The sequence below is a fragment of the Piliocolobus tephrosceles genome, chromosome 1 (assembly GCF_002776525.5).
Source record: "Piliocolobus tephrosceles isolate RC106 chromosome 1, ASM277652v3, whole genome shotgun sequence".
NCBI classification, from domain to species: domain Eukaryota; kingdom Metazoa; phylum Chordata; class Mammalia; order Primates; family Cercopithecidae; genus Piliocolobus; species Piliocolobus tephrosceles.
In genome coordinates, this window is record NC_045434.1 from 106,540,507 (window position 1) to 106,556,569 (window position 16,063).

A 16,063-nucleotide genomic window follows, 5' to 3' on the forward strand; every position below is an offset into this window, starting at 1 on the left:
CTAAAGGCAAAATGACAGGATTTTTAAGGAACTGAGGTTCCTTTTGATACTCAGACCATAAAGCTTCACAATTTTAATTGGAGACTGGCGCCCAATTCTAGAGCCTCTTTAAGAATTGTACTTATCCAATGCAAAGGTTTTCAGGGTGCTGAGGGGGAAGGATAGTCGGGGTACAGCAAGGAAGTAAAAGAGGAACGACCCGGGGTGCAGTGGCTCACGCCTGTATTCCCCACATTTTGGGAGGCCTAGGCGAGAGGATAGCTTGAGGCCAGCCTTGGCAACATAGGGAGGCTCCAACTCTACAAAAAAATTTTAAAATGGTCGGGCGCTGTGGCTCACGCCTGTAATCCCAGCACTTTGGGAGGCCGAGGCGGGCGGATCACGAGGTCAGGAGATCGAGATCATCCTGGCTAACACGGTGAAAATACAAAAAATACAAAATATTAGCCGGGCATGGTGGGGGACGCCTTGTAGTCCCAGCTACTAGGAGGCTGAGGCAGGAGAATGGCCTGAACGCAGGAGGCGGAGCTTGCAGTGAGCCGAGATCGCGCCACTGCACTCCAGCCTGGGCGACAGAGTGAGACTCTGTTTCAAAAAAAAAAAAAAAAAATTTAAAAATTAGCCAGGCGTGGTGGTGTGCACCTCTAGGCCCCGCGGCTCACGAGGCTGGGGTGGAAGGATCGCTTGGGCCCGGGGAGGGCGGGGGGAGGGTTGAGGCGGCAGTGAACTATGATCGCGCCACTGCACTCCAACCTGGGCAGCAGAACAAGACCGTGTGTCCATAATAAAAAAGAAGTCCGGCACAGAGGAAGAGAAGATTAAAGGGAGATGGTGGGAGTAAGCAGAGGTGAGAAACCAGTTATGTCTCCCCGTCAAATCCTGCAGCCAGTTCCCTCCAAAAGTGTTAAGGGGCTCCGTTCCAGATATCAATGTTTTGGAGGAAACGAAAAGCCCCAACTTCAAATCGCCGCCATTGGCTGGCAAAAAAAAAGTACAGTAAGCAGAAGACAGGAAATTGGGGCCTTCCGCTGACGCAGTGAAGCCAAGACGTGACGTCACGTCCGCCCAAAACAAACGAGTCCGGCAATTTCTAGCTACCCAGTGGACCCGCCTTCGAAATTAGCAACTGAGCATGCGCTAACGTCAATACGCAGGGAACGTGATTACATCAGTGTAAGGCGCCGGCGTATCTAAATAGAACTCAGTTTACGCAGACGCAGAAAACACAGGCAAACCTGAGGTCCTCGGAATGGCGGGCACGGGTTTGGTGGCTGGAGAGGTTGTGGTGGATGCGCTGCCGTATTTTGATCAAGGTTATGAAGCCCCTGGTGTGCGGGAAGCGGTGAGTGCGGGGTGTCTTTGTAGCTGACTCACTGTTCGCTGGCTCGGTACCGAAAAAGACATGTTACAATTTGCCGCTTCTACCTTGGCCCCAATTCTCTTTTTAAGGCTGCAGCGCTGGTGGAGGAGGAAACTCGCAGATACCGACCTACTAAGAACTACCTGAGCTACCTAACAGCCCCGGATTATTCTGCCTTTGAAGTAAGTATGTCTTGAGCCCAGGTGTGAACGAGGTTTCCTGTGAACCTTTATTTTGGATTGAGAGCTTCAGCTACATAAAAGTGATTTTTAAATTCCAGTTTTAACCATTGCCTGCATAGGAATCAGTCTGTTGAAAACAGCTAGATAGATAGGTCTTCTCCGAGGTTCTTATTCTAAGATCCATAGGAAGACTTTCTGGGACTCCACGACTCACTTAATGCAAACATTTGTGGCTACAATTCTTTGAGATAGGATCCATGCCTAAATTCTCAAAGGGACCGTCTCCTGCCAAGAGTCACTCTACAGCAAGTGATCTAGAGTTTTGTAATATGTATAAGCCTAACTACCTAAGCTCTTTAGAACCACTGGAGAGTGGCGTATTAAAGTCTAGTTATTTACCAAACGTTTGTGGTATGACTGAAAGGACAAACCATATCCAAACGTATACTACTCTTTTCTCAGCCTTCTCCTTTTTTCTATAATCTGTCCGATGTTTTTATTAACACATTTCTGATTAATGTAGGCAAGAACTTTCACTGATACGAATATTTTCCAAGTGCTAGGTGCCATTCTAGATTCTGAAATCATAGAGATAAAAATATGTGGGTTTTTAAAAAATATGTATTTTGTTTTCTTTTAATTTTTCTTTTCTTTGTTTAAGACAAGCATCCTCTCCAAAAAAAGATAGGGTTTCTGAATACAGAAAAATACAATACAATGAGGAGCTAGATGTATAAAACAGAAAGTTTACAGTAGTATGTATAAATGTAAATAAATATGTAAAGGACCTATAGTGGAAGTATATATAAGGACAAGAGGATTAGAGAAAGGATTGCCCATGCTTGCCTAGGGAGTCAGATGCTGTTCTACTCCACATAGTGAGTATGATGCTATTTTAAATGTATAACCTTGAAGTACACCCAAGATTCTAGTTTAGGGTCTAATTAGCTAAGTGAAATGTAAGATATTTCTAAATTATTAGATTCAAGTATTTCAATATGTACAGCTTGGAGGTTTTTTTCCCATTATACCTAATAGTTGATTTATGAAAGGATTGTATTATTAAAAGGCAGTGTTTAGCTGGGTGTGGTGGCTCACACATGTAATCCCAGCACTTTAGGAGGCTGAGGTGTGAAGATCACTTGAGACCAGCCTGTGCAACATAGTGAGACCCTTTCTCTACAAAAGAAAAATTAAAAAATTAGCCAAGCATGATGGCATGCACCTGTAGTCCCAGCCACTCAGGAGGCTGAGGTGGAAGGATCACTTGAGCCTGGGAGTTCAAGGCTGCTACAGTGAGCCATGATAATGCCATTGCGCTCCAGCCTGGCGACAGAATGAGATCCTGTCTCAGAGGAAAAAAAAAAAGGATATTATTTGCATTAAAGTAACATGAAAAAATTGTTAGTTAAGTTTGTTGTTTTTGTTTGAGACAGAGTCTTACTGTGTCACCCAGGCTGGAGTGCAGTGGTGCCATTTCTGCTCACTGCAACCTCCACCTTCCAGGCTCAAGTGATTCTCCTGCCTCAGCCTCCCGAGCAGCTAGGATTACAGGTGCCTGCCACCATGCCTGGCTAATTTTTGTATTTTCAGTAGAGACGGGATTTCACCACGTTGGCCAGGCTGGTCTTGAACTCCTGGCCTCAAGTGATCTGCCCAACTCATCCTCCCAAAGTGTTGGGATACAGGGTGAGCCACCATGCCCAGCCTTGGCTAAGTTTTAAGTAGAAGACATATGTTCCTATGAACGTGTTTTCCTATGCTTTTTCTAAATATTGTTACCTAGGTATAGATGTTAACCACATTAAGAACTAAGTACAGTGGCTCACACCTGTAATCCTAGCACTTTGGGAGGCTGAGGCGGGTGGATCACGAGGTCAGGAGATCGAGACCATCCTGGCTGACAGGGTGAAACCCTGTCTCTACTAAAAATACAAAAAAGTAACTGGGCATGGTGGCGGGTGCCTGTAGTCCCAGCTACTCAGGAGGCTGAGGCAGAAGAATGGCCTGAATCCGGGAGGCAGAGCTTGCAGTGAGCCGAGATGGTGCCACTGCACTCTAGCCTGGGCCACAGAGCGAGACTCCATCTCATAAAAAGAAAAGAGAGAGAGAACTAAGTACAGTAATGTGTCTTTATTGGACTGATTTCTGACGTTTTCAAATAACTGCATTCAATCAGACTTTTTGTAATACTTTTGCCAGTTTTTTTCCTTCTCTCTTAAATACCTTTGTAATTAGTTTACTAATTATTTAATTAGCAAACTCCTGGGTTCAAATGATTCCCCTGTAATTAGTTTACTGATTATTTAATCCTTTCTTTTTTTGAGACAGAGTCTTGCTCTGTTGCCCAGGGTGGAGTGCATGCAACTCCTCGGCTCGCTGCAACCTCTGCCTCCTGGGTTCAAGCGATTCTCCTCCCCCAGCCTCCCAAGTAGCTGGGATTACAGGCATGCACTACCGTGCCCAACTAATTTTTGTATTTTTAGTAGAGACAGGGTTTCACCATTGTGGCCAGGCTGGTCTCGAACTCCTGACCTCAAGTGATTCACCTGCCTTGGCCTCCCAAAGTGCTGGGATTACAGGTGTGAGCCACCACACCTGGCATCCTTTCTTAGTAATAGTTGGTAATGTATACTAGGCTCACTGTCTTTCTTGGTGCACAAAACAGCTCTATAAACTATATAACTATGTTCGCTATCCCCATTTTTTAGCTGGGAAAACTGTAGCTTAGAAAGGCTCATTGACTAAGACCTTAACCGTTCTTCAAACTGCCTCTGAAATTACTCTTTCATTAATTCTCTTAACAACTATTTACTAAGGTCTATTCCATGCTGGGTATTGGAGAACAGTGTCGGCAGGGTCCATACTGATGAACCTTACAATCTAGAGTGTCGAGATGGACAATAAATAGATCAGAAAAACTGTTGATAAATGCTGCACAGAGAATGATAGTGATAGAGTGACTGGGTGACTCTAGGTTGGGTGGTTGAGGAAGGCCTCTCAAAGCTGAGATGAGACTACTCTATGAGCAGGGATTTCCCCCAGCGACCCCGCCGCCCATGACTTAGCTCCACGAACACTGGCTTAGTCTTTGGAGAGAATTGAGCTAAAATTCCAGATCTATCACTTACTGATCATGTGAGTTAGTTAAGGGTTCCTCCTGTGCTATATGGCTCAAGACTACTTATACCACATTTTTATACTGCCTCTTGTTTAATTAATAGCTGTTACTCCTTGTCTGTCACTGCAGAATTTTCTAGCTAAAATGCCTTAGTTTTTTTTGCAGGAAACTAGATAACTACATTTTCTTAAGATTATGTGTAATTTAGCAGTAGCCCCTGCAAAATGCTTTCTTCAGAAAGAAATGCTTAATACAAATTTTTTTTTTTTTTTTTTTTTGGATGGAGTCTCACTCTGTTGCCAGGCTGGAGTGCAGTGGCGCGATCTTGGATCACTGCAACCTCCGCCTCCCGGGTTCAAGCTATTCTCCTGCCTCAGCCTCCTGAGTAGCTGGGATTACAGGCGTGTGCCATCATGCCCAGCTAATGTTTGTATTTTTGATAGATACGAGGTTTCACCATCTTGGCCAGGATGGTCTCAATCTCTTGACCTCGTGATCCACCCACCTCAGCCTCCCAAAGTGCTGGGATTACAGGCGTGAGCCACCTCACCTGGCCTAATACAAAACTTTTAAACATTAATGCAGGCTTCTGTAAGGCCTTTGATACTTATTCTCTAGTCTAATTGTTAAGATAGTTGAAGCCCTCAGAAAATTAAAATTACATGGAATAACTGAAGTATTACTACAAACGAATATTTTAAGCAGTTCTTTATACTCAGGGTAGGAAATGTGCAGAACGGAAATGGGATAAGATATTGGCCAAAACATCCCTAAAGAGGAATAACCATACTACATTTACTTGCAAACAGTAAAATTGCTAGAGAAGATAGTGAATATAAAGAAAAGACATTTTGGGAGACTGAGGCAGGCAGATCACTTGAGGTCAGGAGTTCAAGACCAGCCTGGCCAACGTGGTGAAACCCCATCTCTACTAAAAATACAAAAATTAGCGGGGCGTGGTGGCAGGCGCCTGTAATCCCAGCTACTTGGGAGGTTGAGGCAAGAGAATCACTTGAACCTGGAAGGCAGAGGTTGCAATGAGCCAAGATTGCGCCATTGCACTCCAGCCTGGGGGACAAGAGTGATACTTCATCGTGAAAAAAAAAAAATTCTTAGATTTCTGGAGGCTGGAAAGTGTAAGTAAGGTTCACAGGCTGCATCTGGTGAGGGCGTTCTTGCTGATGTGTACTTGGTATACAGTCCTGAAGCAGCACAGAGCATTACCTGGCACATAGGGGCACACAAGAGAAAGACAAACTGGCTTTTATAACGTACCCACTTTGGTGATAACTCATTAATCCATGAATGGATTGAGCCTTCATAACCTGATCACCTCTTAGAGACCCCACCTCTTAATACTATTATATTGGGGATTAAGTTTCCCTATGAGTTTCAGAGGGGACAAACATTCAAACCATAGCACTGTCCAACTGATGGTGACATGCTTCTGGAATTGAGAATGTCTGGTTTAGGATTAATCCTTTTCTCTGTGGGCTCCTTAATACATGCCACTTTTCCTGCCTAAGCTGAAATGTGAAGTGAGTGAGTGTGTGTGTGTGTGTGTGTGTGTGTGTGTGTGTGTGTGTGATTCTAGAGAGCATTTAACTCAGAGAAGAATTAGGGAAAGGTAAATGATTCATTATAATAGGTAGTGTAGCTTAAATCTATTCTTTGGTGATTGTTAATTTCAATTGTCAACATGATCTTAGAAATCTTTTTCTGATTTACACATCAGACTGACATAATGAGAAATGAATTTGAAAGACTGGCTGCTCGACAACCAATTGAATTGCTCAGTATGAAACGGTAAGAATATTAAAATGGAAATTAAAATTTAGTTTGTAGTAACTCAGTAATGAGCTGAGATTTGTGAAGAATGTATTTGCTGGCTAATATTGGCAGTGTTGGCTGGGCGTGGTGGCTCACACCTGTAATTCCAGCACTTTGGGAGGCCGAGGCTGGTGGATTGCTTGAATCCAGGAGTTCTGAGACCAGCCTGGACAACATGGCAAAACCCCATCTCTACCAAAAAAATAATAATAATAATAATAACGTACCTGGGTGTGGTGGCACACACCCGTAGACCCAGCTACTTGGACAGCTGAGGTAGGGAGATCACTTGACATCCTCCAGGAGATGGAGGTTGCAGCAAGCCGAGATTGTACCACTGCACTCCAGCGTGGGGAACAGAGGGAGACCCAGTCTTGAAAAAAAACTATATAGAGAGAGATATCTGTAGATACAGATATAGATAGATAAAGATATATCTATGGATATAGATATAGATATAGAGATCTATAGATAGATACAGAGATGTAGATAGAGATATCTATCTATAGATATCTGTAGACATAGATCTATAGATATCTAGAGAGGCAGTGTTGAAGGACTGACTGGGTAGTATGAAGAGGGAATAGAAGGAGTCATATCACTTCTCATTTTTTTCTCTACCGGGGAATGGGTATGTTAGTGGATGGGTGGGTGTGAGTATTTTACAAAAATGGTAGCTAAGGTTTTTGTCTACTACTTTTTTCCCTTAATATATTATTCACATCTTAATATTATTAAATGTTCTTCAGTGACATTATTTAATAGCTAATATAACAATCTTTTATGTGAATGTAATGTTGCTTATTTAACAAGTTCACATTGAAGTGAACATAATGGTGCTAAATCATATTTGTAAATTGATTGTTAGGCTGTATCGGTTTCTTATTATTGCAAGGTTTACGTCCTCAGTCTTCTGTAGTTTTTATACTATATGGAGACTCATGGGACATTCTGTTGGGAAGAGATGTAAAGGCTTGACAGTACAGATGGATTTATTTTATTTTGTTGTTTAATTTCAGATATGAGCTTCCAGCCCCTTCCTCTGGTCAAAAAAATGACATTACTGCATGGCAAGAATGTGTAAACAATTCTATGGCCCAGTTAGAGCATCAAGCTGTTAGAATTGAGAATCTGGAACTAATGTCACAGCATGGATGTAATGCCTGGAAAGTATACAATGAGTAAGAACCTTTTTTTTTTCCTTTTCTTTCCATCTCACCCAAAGTTTTAGTACTTTTTAAAAGTATGGGAGGTGCTGGGTGCAGTGGCTCACGCCAGTAATCCCAGCCCTTTGGGAGGCAGAGGCTGGTGGATTGCTTGAGGTCAGGAGTTCGAGACCAGCCTGGTCAACATGGTGAAATCCCATTTCTACAAACACACACACACACACACACACACACACACACACACACACACACACACAAAATTAGCTGGGCATGGTAACGCGTGCCTGTAATCCCAGCTACTCTGGAGGCTGAGGCGTGAGAATTGTTTGAGCCTGGGAGGCAGAGGTTGCAGTGAGCTAAGATTGTGCCACTGCACTCCAGCCTAGGCAACAGAGTGAGACTCTATCTCAAAAAAAAAAAAAAAAAAAAAAAAAAACGGGTGCGTTGGATTACGCCTGTAATCGCAGCACTTCAGGAGGCCGAGGCGGGTGGATCACCTGAGGTCAGAAGTTTGAGACCAGCCTGGCCAACATGGTAAAACCGCATCTCTACTTAAAAGAAAAAAAATGATTAGCCAACCATGGTGGCACTTCTGTAGTCACGGCTACTCAGGAGTCTGGGGCAGGAGAACTGCTTGAACCCGGGAGGCAGAGGTTGCAGTGAGCTGAGATTGTGCCAGTGCACTCCAGCCAGGGTGACAGAGCGAGACTCCATCTCAAAAAACGAACAAAAAACCCCCCACAAAGTATGGATAGGGGAAGTGTGATAAAAATAATATAGCTAGACTTTGTCTTGGGATTATGTTCTAGAACTACGACCCATATGAAAGGCCACTATTTTGAAACCCACCCCAAAGTTCAAGACTATTAAGAGGACCTAAACCAAACTACCACATTTAATGTATAATATTGTAAGAAAACGAGTTCTGAGGTCCCATTTGCAGAGCACCACTTGATAGCATGTTATCAAGTTTGCTTAAACAGTTGATTCTCATTAGTCATGCATTATGTTCTTTAAGTCCTGTGGACACTGGATTAGCAAATACTGTACCATTTCTCCTAGGGGGAATATATACATATTCATGTGCACACATACATATCTCTCACACAGATAATCTTAAATCCTAGAATAAACATCCTGGTAGACTTCTGTCTTTATTTTATAAAAGAGAAAACAAAGTTGAGAAATGTAAAGTACCTTTCTTGAAACTACCCCACTAACAGATCCCAGACTTAGAACTTGAACTTCATCCTCTGCTTATTACTGTGTAAGAACTGAAACAAGGAGGCAAAGCACCTCCTTGTTCATCCTCAGCTGCGCATGTGCATGCTCAGCAGCCCGGATTTTTCACTGCTGTGCACGTGTCCATGAATGACTGCAAAACACTACAAGTAGTAATTTTGAGATTACAGATAAATTTGAGCAAGTATTTGTTGTCAAAACAAGCCACTGACCTCCTGTTTCTGTTCCATGTAACTAGCTATAGCTTTAGTATTTATTGTCTATCTAGAATTCAGATTCCTTGCTTGCAAAATTCAGTGGTTAGATTATCCGCATGGCCCCTTTGTGCCCTGAGATTTCCTGATTGTGTATTTACAATTTAAGAGAAAAAGGCCACTGAACTTCATAACAGTGTGTACAACTTTTGTTAGAGTGTGTTTCCTGAAACATAGCTGTATAAAATAAAGCAAAACCATGAAATGATAATACTCTTTCTCAAATCTTCAGAATTTTGCATTAAGTATTTGTAGCCACATAATGCCAATGGACAAAATCCAGAATTTGGGAAACTCTACAAAGCCAACAACTAACTTTCTTTTATATATCTATATATTGCAAGGAGGGGGAAAAAGAAAGAACGGGATCAGGGTGATTAAGAAATTTAAGTGACATCAATAAATCTGTTTCACAAAATGGAAAACTGTGATTCTTCTCAAGAAGCTTTATCTAATGGAAGAGACAGTAAGTTTTATGCCAAGCAACCAGTAGTCCATTTTTGGCAGTATGGGGGCAAGTGTTACATTGTGTGCTATGGTCTGTAAGCTAAGCATTAAGAGATAGAGCATTGCCAGGCATGATGTTTCATACCTGTAATCCTAGTGCTTTGGGAGGCTGAGACAGGAGGATCACTTGAGGCCAAGAGTTTGAGACCAGCCTGGGCAACGTAGTGAAGCCCTGTCTCTACAGAAAACAATAAAAAATAGCCAGGTATGGTGGTACACACCTGTAGTCTGTTTGAAAAAAAACAAAAGATGGGGCATTAAGTTGAGGGTTGTTGAAGAAGGGTGAAATTGGGATGTTTAGAAGAAAACAAGGAAAACATTCCAGGAATGGAGTGCATAGATGCAGAGGAAAAAATATGACATTGAAAAGAACACTGCTGTCAACTTACCTGAAAACCTTTAATAATTCCCTATTATCTGCAAGGTAAGGGCCAAGCTTTTTTTCTTTTTCTTTGGAGGTGAAGGCGGGGTTCTGGAGAGAGTCTTGCTCGGTCGCCCAAGCTAGAATGCAGTGCCACAATCTCAGCTCGCTGCAACCCTCCCGGGTTCAAGCAACTCTTCTGCCTCAGCCTCCAGAGTAGGTGGGATTATAGATACACGCCACCACGCCTGGCTGATTTTTGTGTTTTTTGTAGACAGGGTTTCACCATGTTGACCAGGCTGGTCTCAAGCTCCTGGCCTCAAGTGATCCTCCAGCATCAGCCTCTCAAAGTGCTGGGATTATAGGTGTGAGCACCCGACTGGGCCAGGCTTTTTAACATGGTATTCAAGGCCTTTTCCTTACTCCCTCAACTGTAGACTTTTAACTCAACCCAAACTAGTCCTTTCTCTGGTGATTATCATAAATCCTGCCTTTGGGCCTTTACTTGCCCTTGACTTTACCTGTTCTACCCAAATTCAGCTTGTTTAGGGCCCAGCTCTAGTTCGCTTACTTGTCTTCTTCCCTGATTGAAATTCTGCTTCTAGTATTGTCTCCCTCTTCTGAGTAACTCTACACAGAATTACTGTGCACATCACTTGTTTTCCATTTAATCACAAAGTGCTCTATAGTGCTTAACATTCCCCTGAGCATATTTTGTCTCCTCCAAATTCAGTGGACACTTCTCCAGAGAAGGTGTACTATATTTTATCAAAGTATATTTAAGAGGAAGGGTGGGAGAAGGGAGAAGACAAACTAAACTTTCAGGGGGAGCCAGTTCAAAGGAAAGCTCCCTTGTTGGTGGGCAGAGTCTGGAATAGAGTGCTAAAATCAATAGTCCTCAGCATGGAGTGATCGTCGAAGTCAAGGAAAGAGGGTTGACCTGAGGGAAAGCCTAGAGAGGCACAGCTGTTTAAAGACTGAATCTTGAGATAATTGCAACTAATGCAGGGAAACCAGTCAGTAGAGATAGGAGAATAACTCAGGTGAGCAGCAGAAAATTTGAGTCACGAAAGCCAGGAAACAATATTAGATTTAGAGCAAGAATATATTAGGGCCAGATGTGGTTAAAATGGACCCTATAGGTGATTGATCCACTGCCTTAAGAGGAAATTGATATGATGTGGAAATATATCTCAATAAAGCTGTTATTTAAACTTAAAAAAGAGATTAAAATCTGTTTTTATTACTTCTCTGAAATAATTATATGGTACTCTGTATTATTGAACTTTTCCCCTGTGCTAGTTACAGCTGACCTGGACTGGTATCTGTTTTTTATTTTGCTGTGCATAGGTTACATGCAAATATGGACTGGTATCTCAAATCTACAACAGTTTTCTTTTTCTCACCTCTCTCTAGTTAGCAGTGAACAGGAGGAGAGAATGACAGGATAAATGTATATGAAGAAATATAGAGATAAAAGGGGGTTGAGAAATAATACGTGGATATACTCAGATATATTCCATCTTCTCTGTGACAAGAAGTCATGACAGTTTAAGAAGTGACAAAAGGCTGTGTGTGATGTCTCACACATGTAATTGCAACACTTTGAAGGCCAAGGTGGGGAGACTGCTTGAGCCCAGGAGTTCAAGACCAGCCTGGACAACATGGTGAAACCCTCTCTTTACAAAAAAATAACAAAAATTAGCCGACCATGGTGGCTTATACCTGTAATCCGAACTACTTTGAAGGCTTGAAGTGGGAGGATCGATTGAGCCCAGGAGGTTGAGGCTGCCATGATTGTGCAACTACACTCCAGCTTGGGTAACAGTAGAGCAAGACTCTGTCCAAAAAAAAAAAAGCCGGGTGCAGCTCATGCCTGTAATCCCAGCACTTTGGGAGACCGAGGTGGATGGATTGCTTGAGGTCAGGAGTTCAAGACCAGCCTGGCCAACGTAGTGAAACCCCATCTCTGCTAAAAAAAAAAAAAAAAAAAAAAATTACAAAAATTAGCAAGGCATGGCAGTGCACGCCTGTAATCCCAGCTACTTGGGACGCTGAGGCAGGAGAATTGCTTGAACCAGAAGGCAGAGGCTGCAGTGAGCTGAGATCACACCACTTCACTCCAGCCTGGGCAACAGAATGAGACTGTCTCATAAGAAAAGCAACCTAAGTACTCAAAGTATCAGGCAGGGCATGGTAATCCCAGCAGTTTGGGAGGCCAAGGTGGGAGGATTGCAGCTCCTCGGGAGGCTGAGGCAGGAGGATTACTTGATCTTGGGAGGTGAAGGCTGCACTGAGCCATGATCACACCACTGCATTCCAGCATGGGTGATAGTCCTTGATTATGGAGTGTCCAACATAGTTCTTGGCACAGAGCTCCATAAATACGATTTTTAGCAGAAAAACTTGATTAATTGGTACTATTTTAATGTATTTTAATCTGATTTTCCTCTTTTCCTACAGAAATCTAGTTCATATGATTGAACACGCACAGAAAGAACTTCAGAAGTTAAGGTAAATTGTTTTTTCCTATTACAGAATGAACTTTAAGTGAACCTTTAATAAATAGAAAATAGGAGGAAAAAGAAAGCAATGAGACTGCAGCCAGGTGAAAGTAAACAATTGATCCACTCTCTTTGTTCAACATCTGGCACTGGGTTTGCCTTACCTAAGTAGATGAGTAATAGGCCTGAGGTCTGAAAACATCTCTGCCACTTGCAGCTTGCAAGTCTGCAAACTGGAAAGACACTTTTAGAGGGGGAAAAAGTTGGAGAATAACACATATAATCTGATTTTTAAAACCAATTTCTACACACACATATAGGAAAGCCTGGAAGGACACCCAGCAAAAACTCAACAGGAGTTACCAGGAAAAAGGAGACATGCATGGGAAGAGGGACTTGAGACTTGTAATCTGTGTGTGCTGATGTGTGTGCGTGTGTGTGATTTCTCACAATGAGCATGTTTTATGAAACTTGTAATCAAAAAATAATTAGAAGAAAGGTAATTTCTACAGTTGGCCTACACCTGTACATAATATTGTTCTCATGGGATTAAGATATTCTCTTGTGTTATAGAATTTTCTGTTGATTTTTGGTCTTACATTAAAATGTCATTAGGTTGTATAATTTTTTACAGAAAACATATTCAAGATTTAAACTGGCAGAGAAAGAACATGCAGCTCACAGCTGGATCTAAATTGAGAGAAATGGAGTCAAAGTGAGTATCTGTAATTCCATCATCTTTTAAATTGTTTAGCCCAGTCTAAGGTCGATTCAATAATGTGATACAAATAGCATTCAAATGGGATGCCATAGGTGTCAAAGAAAATGCTATTTTCTGAGTTCACCTTTCACTGCCTCTGCCTTTCTATAAGGTGTTAAAGGGAACTATAAACGAGAATTGAACCATTGGTGAAGGATCCTTTGCTAAATTGAACCATTGTTAAAGGTTCATTCTGGTCTTAGAATACCCTGTTTTTAGTCTAGTATTTTTGGCCTTGAATAGAATTCTACCTTTATTCTCCTTTTAAATGGAAAAAAAAAAATAGCCAGCTACAGTGGCACATGCCTGTAGTCCCAGCTACTGTAGAGGCTAAGGCAGGAGGATTGCTTAGCCTGGGAGGTTGAAGCTGCAGTGAGCCATAATCGCACCAATGCACTCCAGCCTGGGCAACAGAGTGAGACCTAGTCTTTAAAAAAAAAAGGAAAAAAATTAATTTTATAAAATATTGTAGGGAGGGAGATTTCATACTTTTCTTGATAATTTGTTTGTACCTCAGGTTTATGCATTTTAAAAAATGTTCTTTTACATACACACATATACCTTTATACAATATAATCTTGAATACTTGTGTCATTTCTCTATTCTTTTCTGCTTTCCCATTCCCTTTGTCCCTTCATTACTCAAGTTATTCTCCTTGTTCTACCATCTCCATGTACGTGTTATCAGTCTCTTTGGTACCCTTTCATGTTTTTTCCTCAATTTAATAAACTATTGCCTCTTTCCTTTTTGTTGATTAGATACTGTCTTCATCACTCTTTCCTATTTCTTCTGATTTACAAGTTCTCTCATCTGTTTCTAATTTGCTTTTTTATTAATTGAACTTTTGAGATAATTGTAGATTCACATGCAGTTGTAAGAAATAATACAGAGAGCCAGGTGTGGTGACTCACATTGTAATCCTAGTGCCTTGGTAGGCCAAGGTAGGAGGATTGCTTGAAGCCAGGAGTTCAAGATGAGCCTGGGCAACATAACAAGACCCTGTCTCTACAAAAAAAATGTTTTTAAATGAACCCAGGCATGATGGCATGCACCTGTAGTCTTAGCTCCTCGGGAGGCTAAGGTGGGAGGATTGCTTGAGCTCAGGAGTTCCAGGCTGCAGTGAGCTGTGATCACACCACTGCATTCCAGCCTAGGCAGCAGAGCAAGACCCTCTCTCTGAAAAAAAAAAAAAAAAAAAAAATACAGATTCCATGTACCCTTTACCTACTTTTCCACAATTGTGCCTTGATTTTTTTTTTTAATGGAAAGTTGAAAGTGAAGTTTAGGCCGGGCGCAGTGGCCCACGCCTGTAATCCCAGCACAATGGGAGGCCGAGGTGGGAGGATCACCTGAGGTCAGGAGTTTGAGACCAGCCTGGCCAACGTGGTGAAAACCCCATCTCTACTAAAAATACAAAAACATTAGCCGGCCATGGTGGCATGTGCCTGTAATCCAGCTGCTCGGGAGCCTGAGGCAGGAGGATCGCTTGAACCCGGGCGGCAGAGGTTGCAGTGAGCCAAGGTTCTGCCATTGTACTCCAGTCTGGGCAACAAGAGCGAGACTCTGTCTCAAAAAAAAAAAAAAAAAAAAAAAAAAGTGAAGGTTAGTGTTACAGCTCTAGGTGAACATGTGTATACATTTAAAATAAAATCTAAGAGAAATTTTACATTGAGTAATTTTTTTCCTTTCCCCCCCCATTCTAGTTGGGTATCCCTGGTCAGTAAGAATTATGAGATTGAACGGACTATTGTTCAACTAGAAAATGAAATCTATCAAATTAAGCAGCAACATGGAGAGGCAAACAAAGAAAACATCCGGCAAGACTTCTGAAAAGACAGTTTAGCAGGTAGAAGAAAAGGTGGGCTTTCACAAAAGGCATCTGAACTTTTAATGAACTGTGAAGGACAACAGCATCTTCACAAAACCATTGATGTTTAAATGTTTAGAAATCATAGAATGTGTGGGCTGCTGTAGTAATTCTATTTGTATATCTCAACAGAATTAAAATGTCTAGCTTGGTGGTATTTTTGTAACCATAAAAGAAAATCTTTAGGCTTTCAAAGTAAGTTATGACTTTAGAATAACATTGTGTCATAGAATTAATTTTCAGCCATGCGGACCATATTTTGTATCCAAGGATCCTTATTTAAAGCCTTCAACATGTACAGGAAGTTGGAAATTTTTGGTTTATGACTTTGTCTAATAAAGAGAGAGTTCGAAACACATTCTTGATTACTAAACAAGACTTCAGAAATACAGTGACTGTACAGAGTCATCATTATCATCATCATCATAGGTAATAGTTACATTAAGCTTAATATGTGCTGAACACTGTTCTGAACACCTTAGATAGGTGAACTAGATGTATATGAATAAAAATTATTTGGTTCTCACAAAAACCTCAGGACGCGGTTACTGTTTTTCTCATATGTGGATATGTAACAGACCCCAGTTAAATAACATAACTTGCCAAAGTTTTATAGCTGAAAATGTCAGCTTTTTTATAGAAAATGTCAGTCAGGTTTTGAACCCAATAGTCCAGCTCCAGAGTTAATGTTCTTCTCTACTTGTAAGGAATTAAATTGTATAAAAGATTCCTGCCCAATTCAGAAAAAATATTTGCAACATATCAAAAGGTAGTCTTGCTAGGTGTGGTGGCTCACGTCTGTAATCCCAGTGCTTTGAGAGGCTGAGGCAGGAGGATCACTTGTGTCCAGGAGTTCAAAGCCACCATAAGATATGATTGTGACACTGCACGCCAGCCTGGGTGACAGAG

General features: G+C 41.6%; 1 protein-coding gene across 1 annotated transcript; it reads left to right on the forward strand.

Moving 5' to 3' along the window:
- Positions 1 to 1,181: 1,181 nt before the first annotated feature.
- BCAS2 (BCAS2 pre-mRNA processing factor) lies at positions 1,182 to 15,686 on the forward strand. The gene is made up of 7 exons (XM_023222741.1): positions 1,182 to 1,342; positions 1,450 to 1,542; positions 6,399 to 6,469; positions 7,513 to 7,674; positions 12,487 to 12,537; positions 13,162 to 13,242; positions 14,991 to 15,686. The coding sequence occupies exons 1-7, from the start codon at positions 1,250 to 1,252 to the stop codon at positions 15,115 to 15,117; spliced, it is 678 nt and encodes a 225-aa protein (XP_023078509.1). The 5' UTR covers positions 1,182 to 1,249; the 3' UTR covers positions 15,118 to 15,686.
- Positions 15,687 to 16,063: the final 377 nt, after the last annotated feature.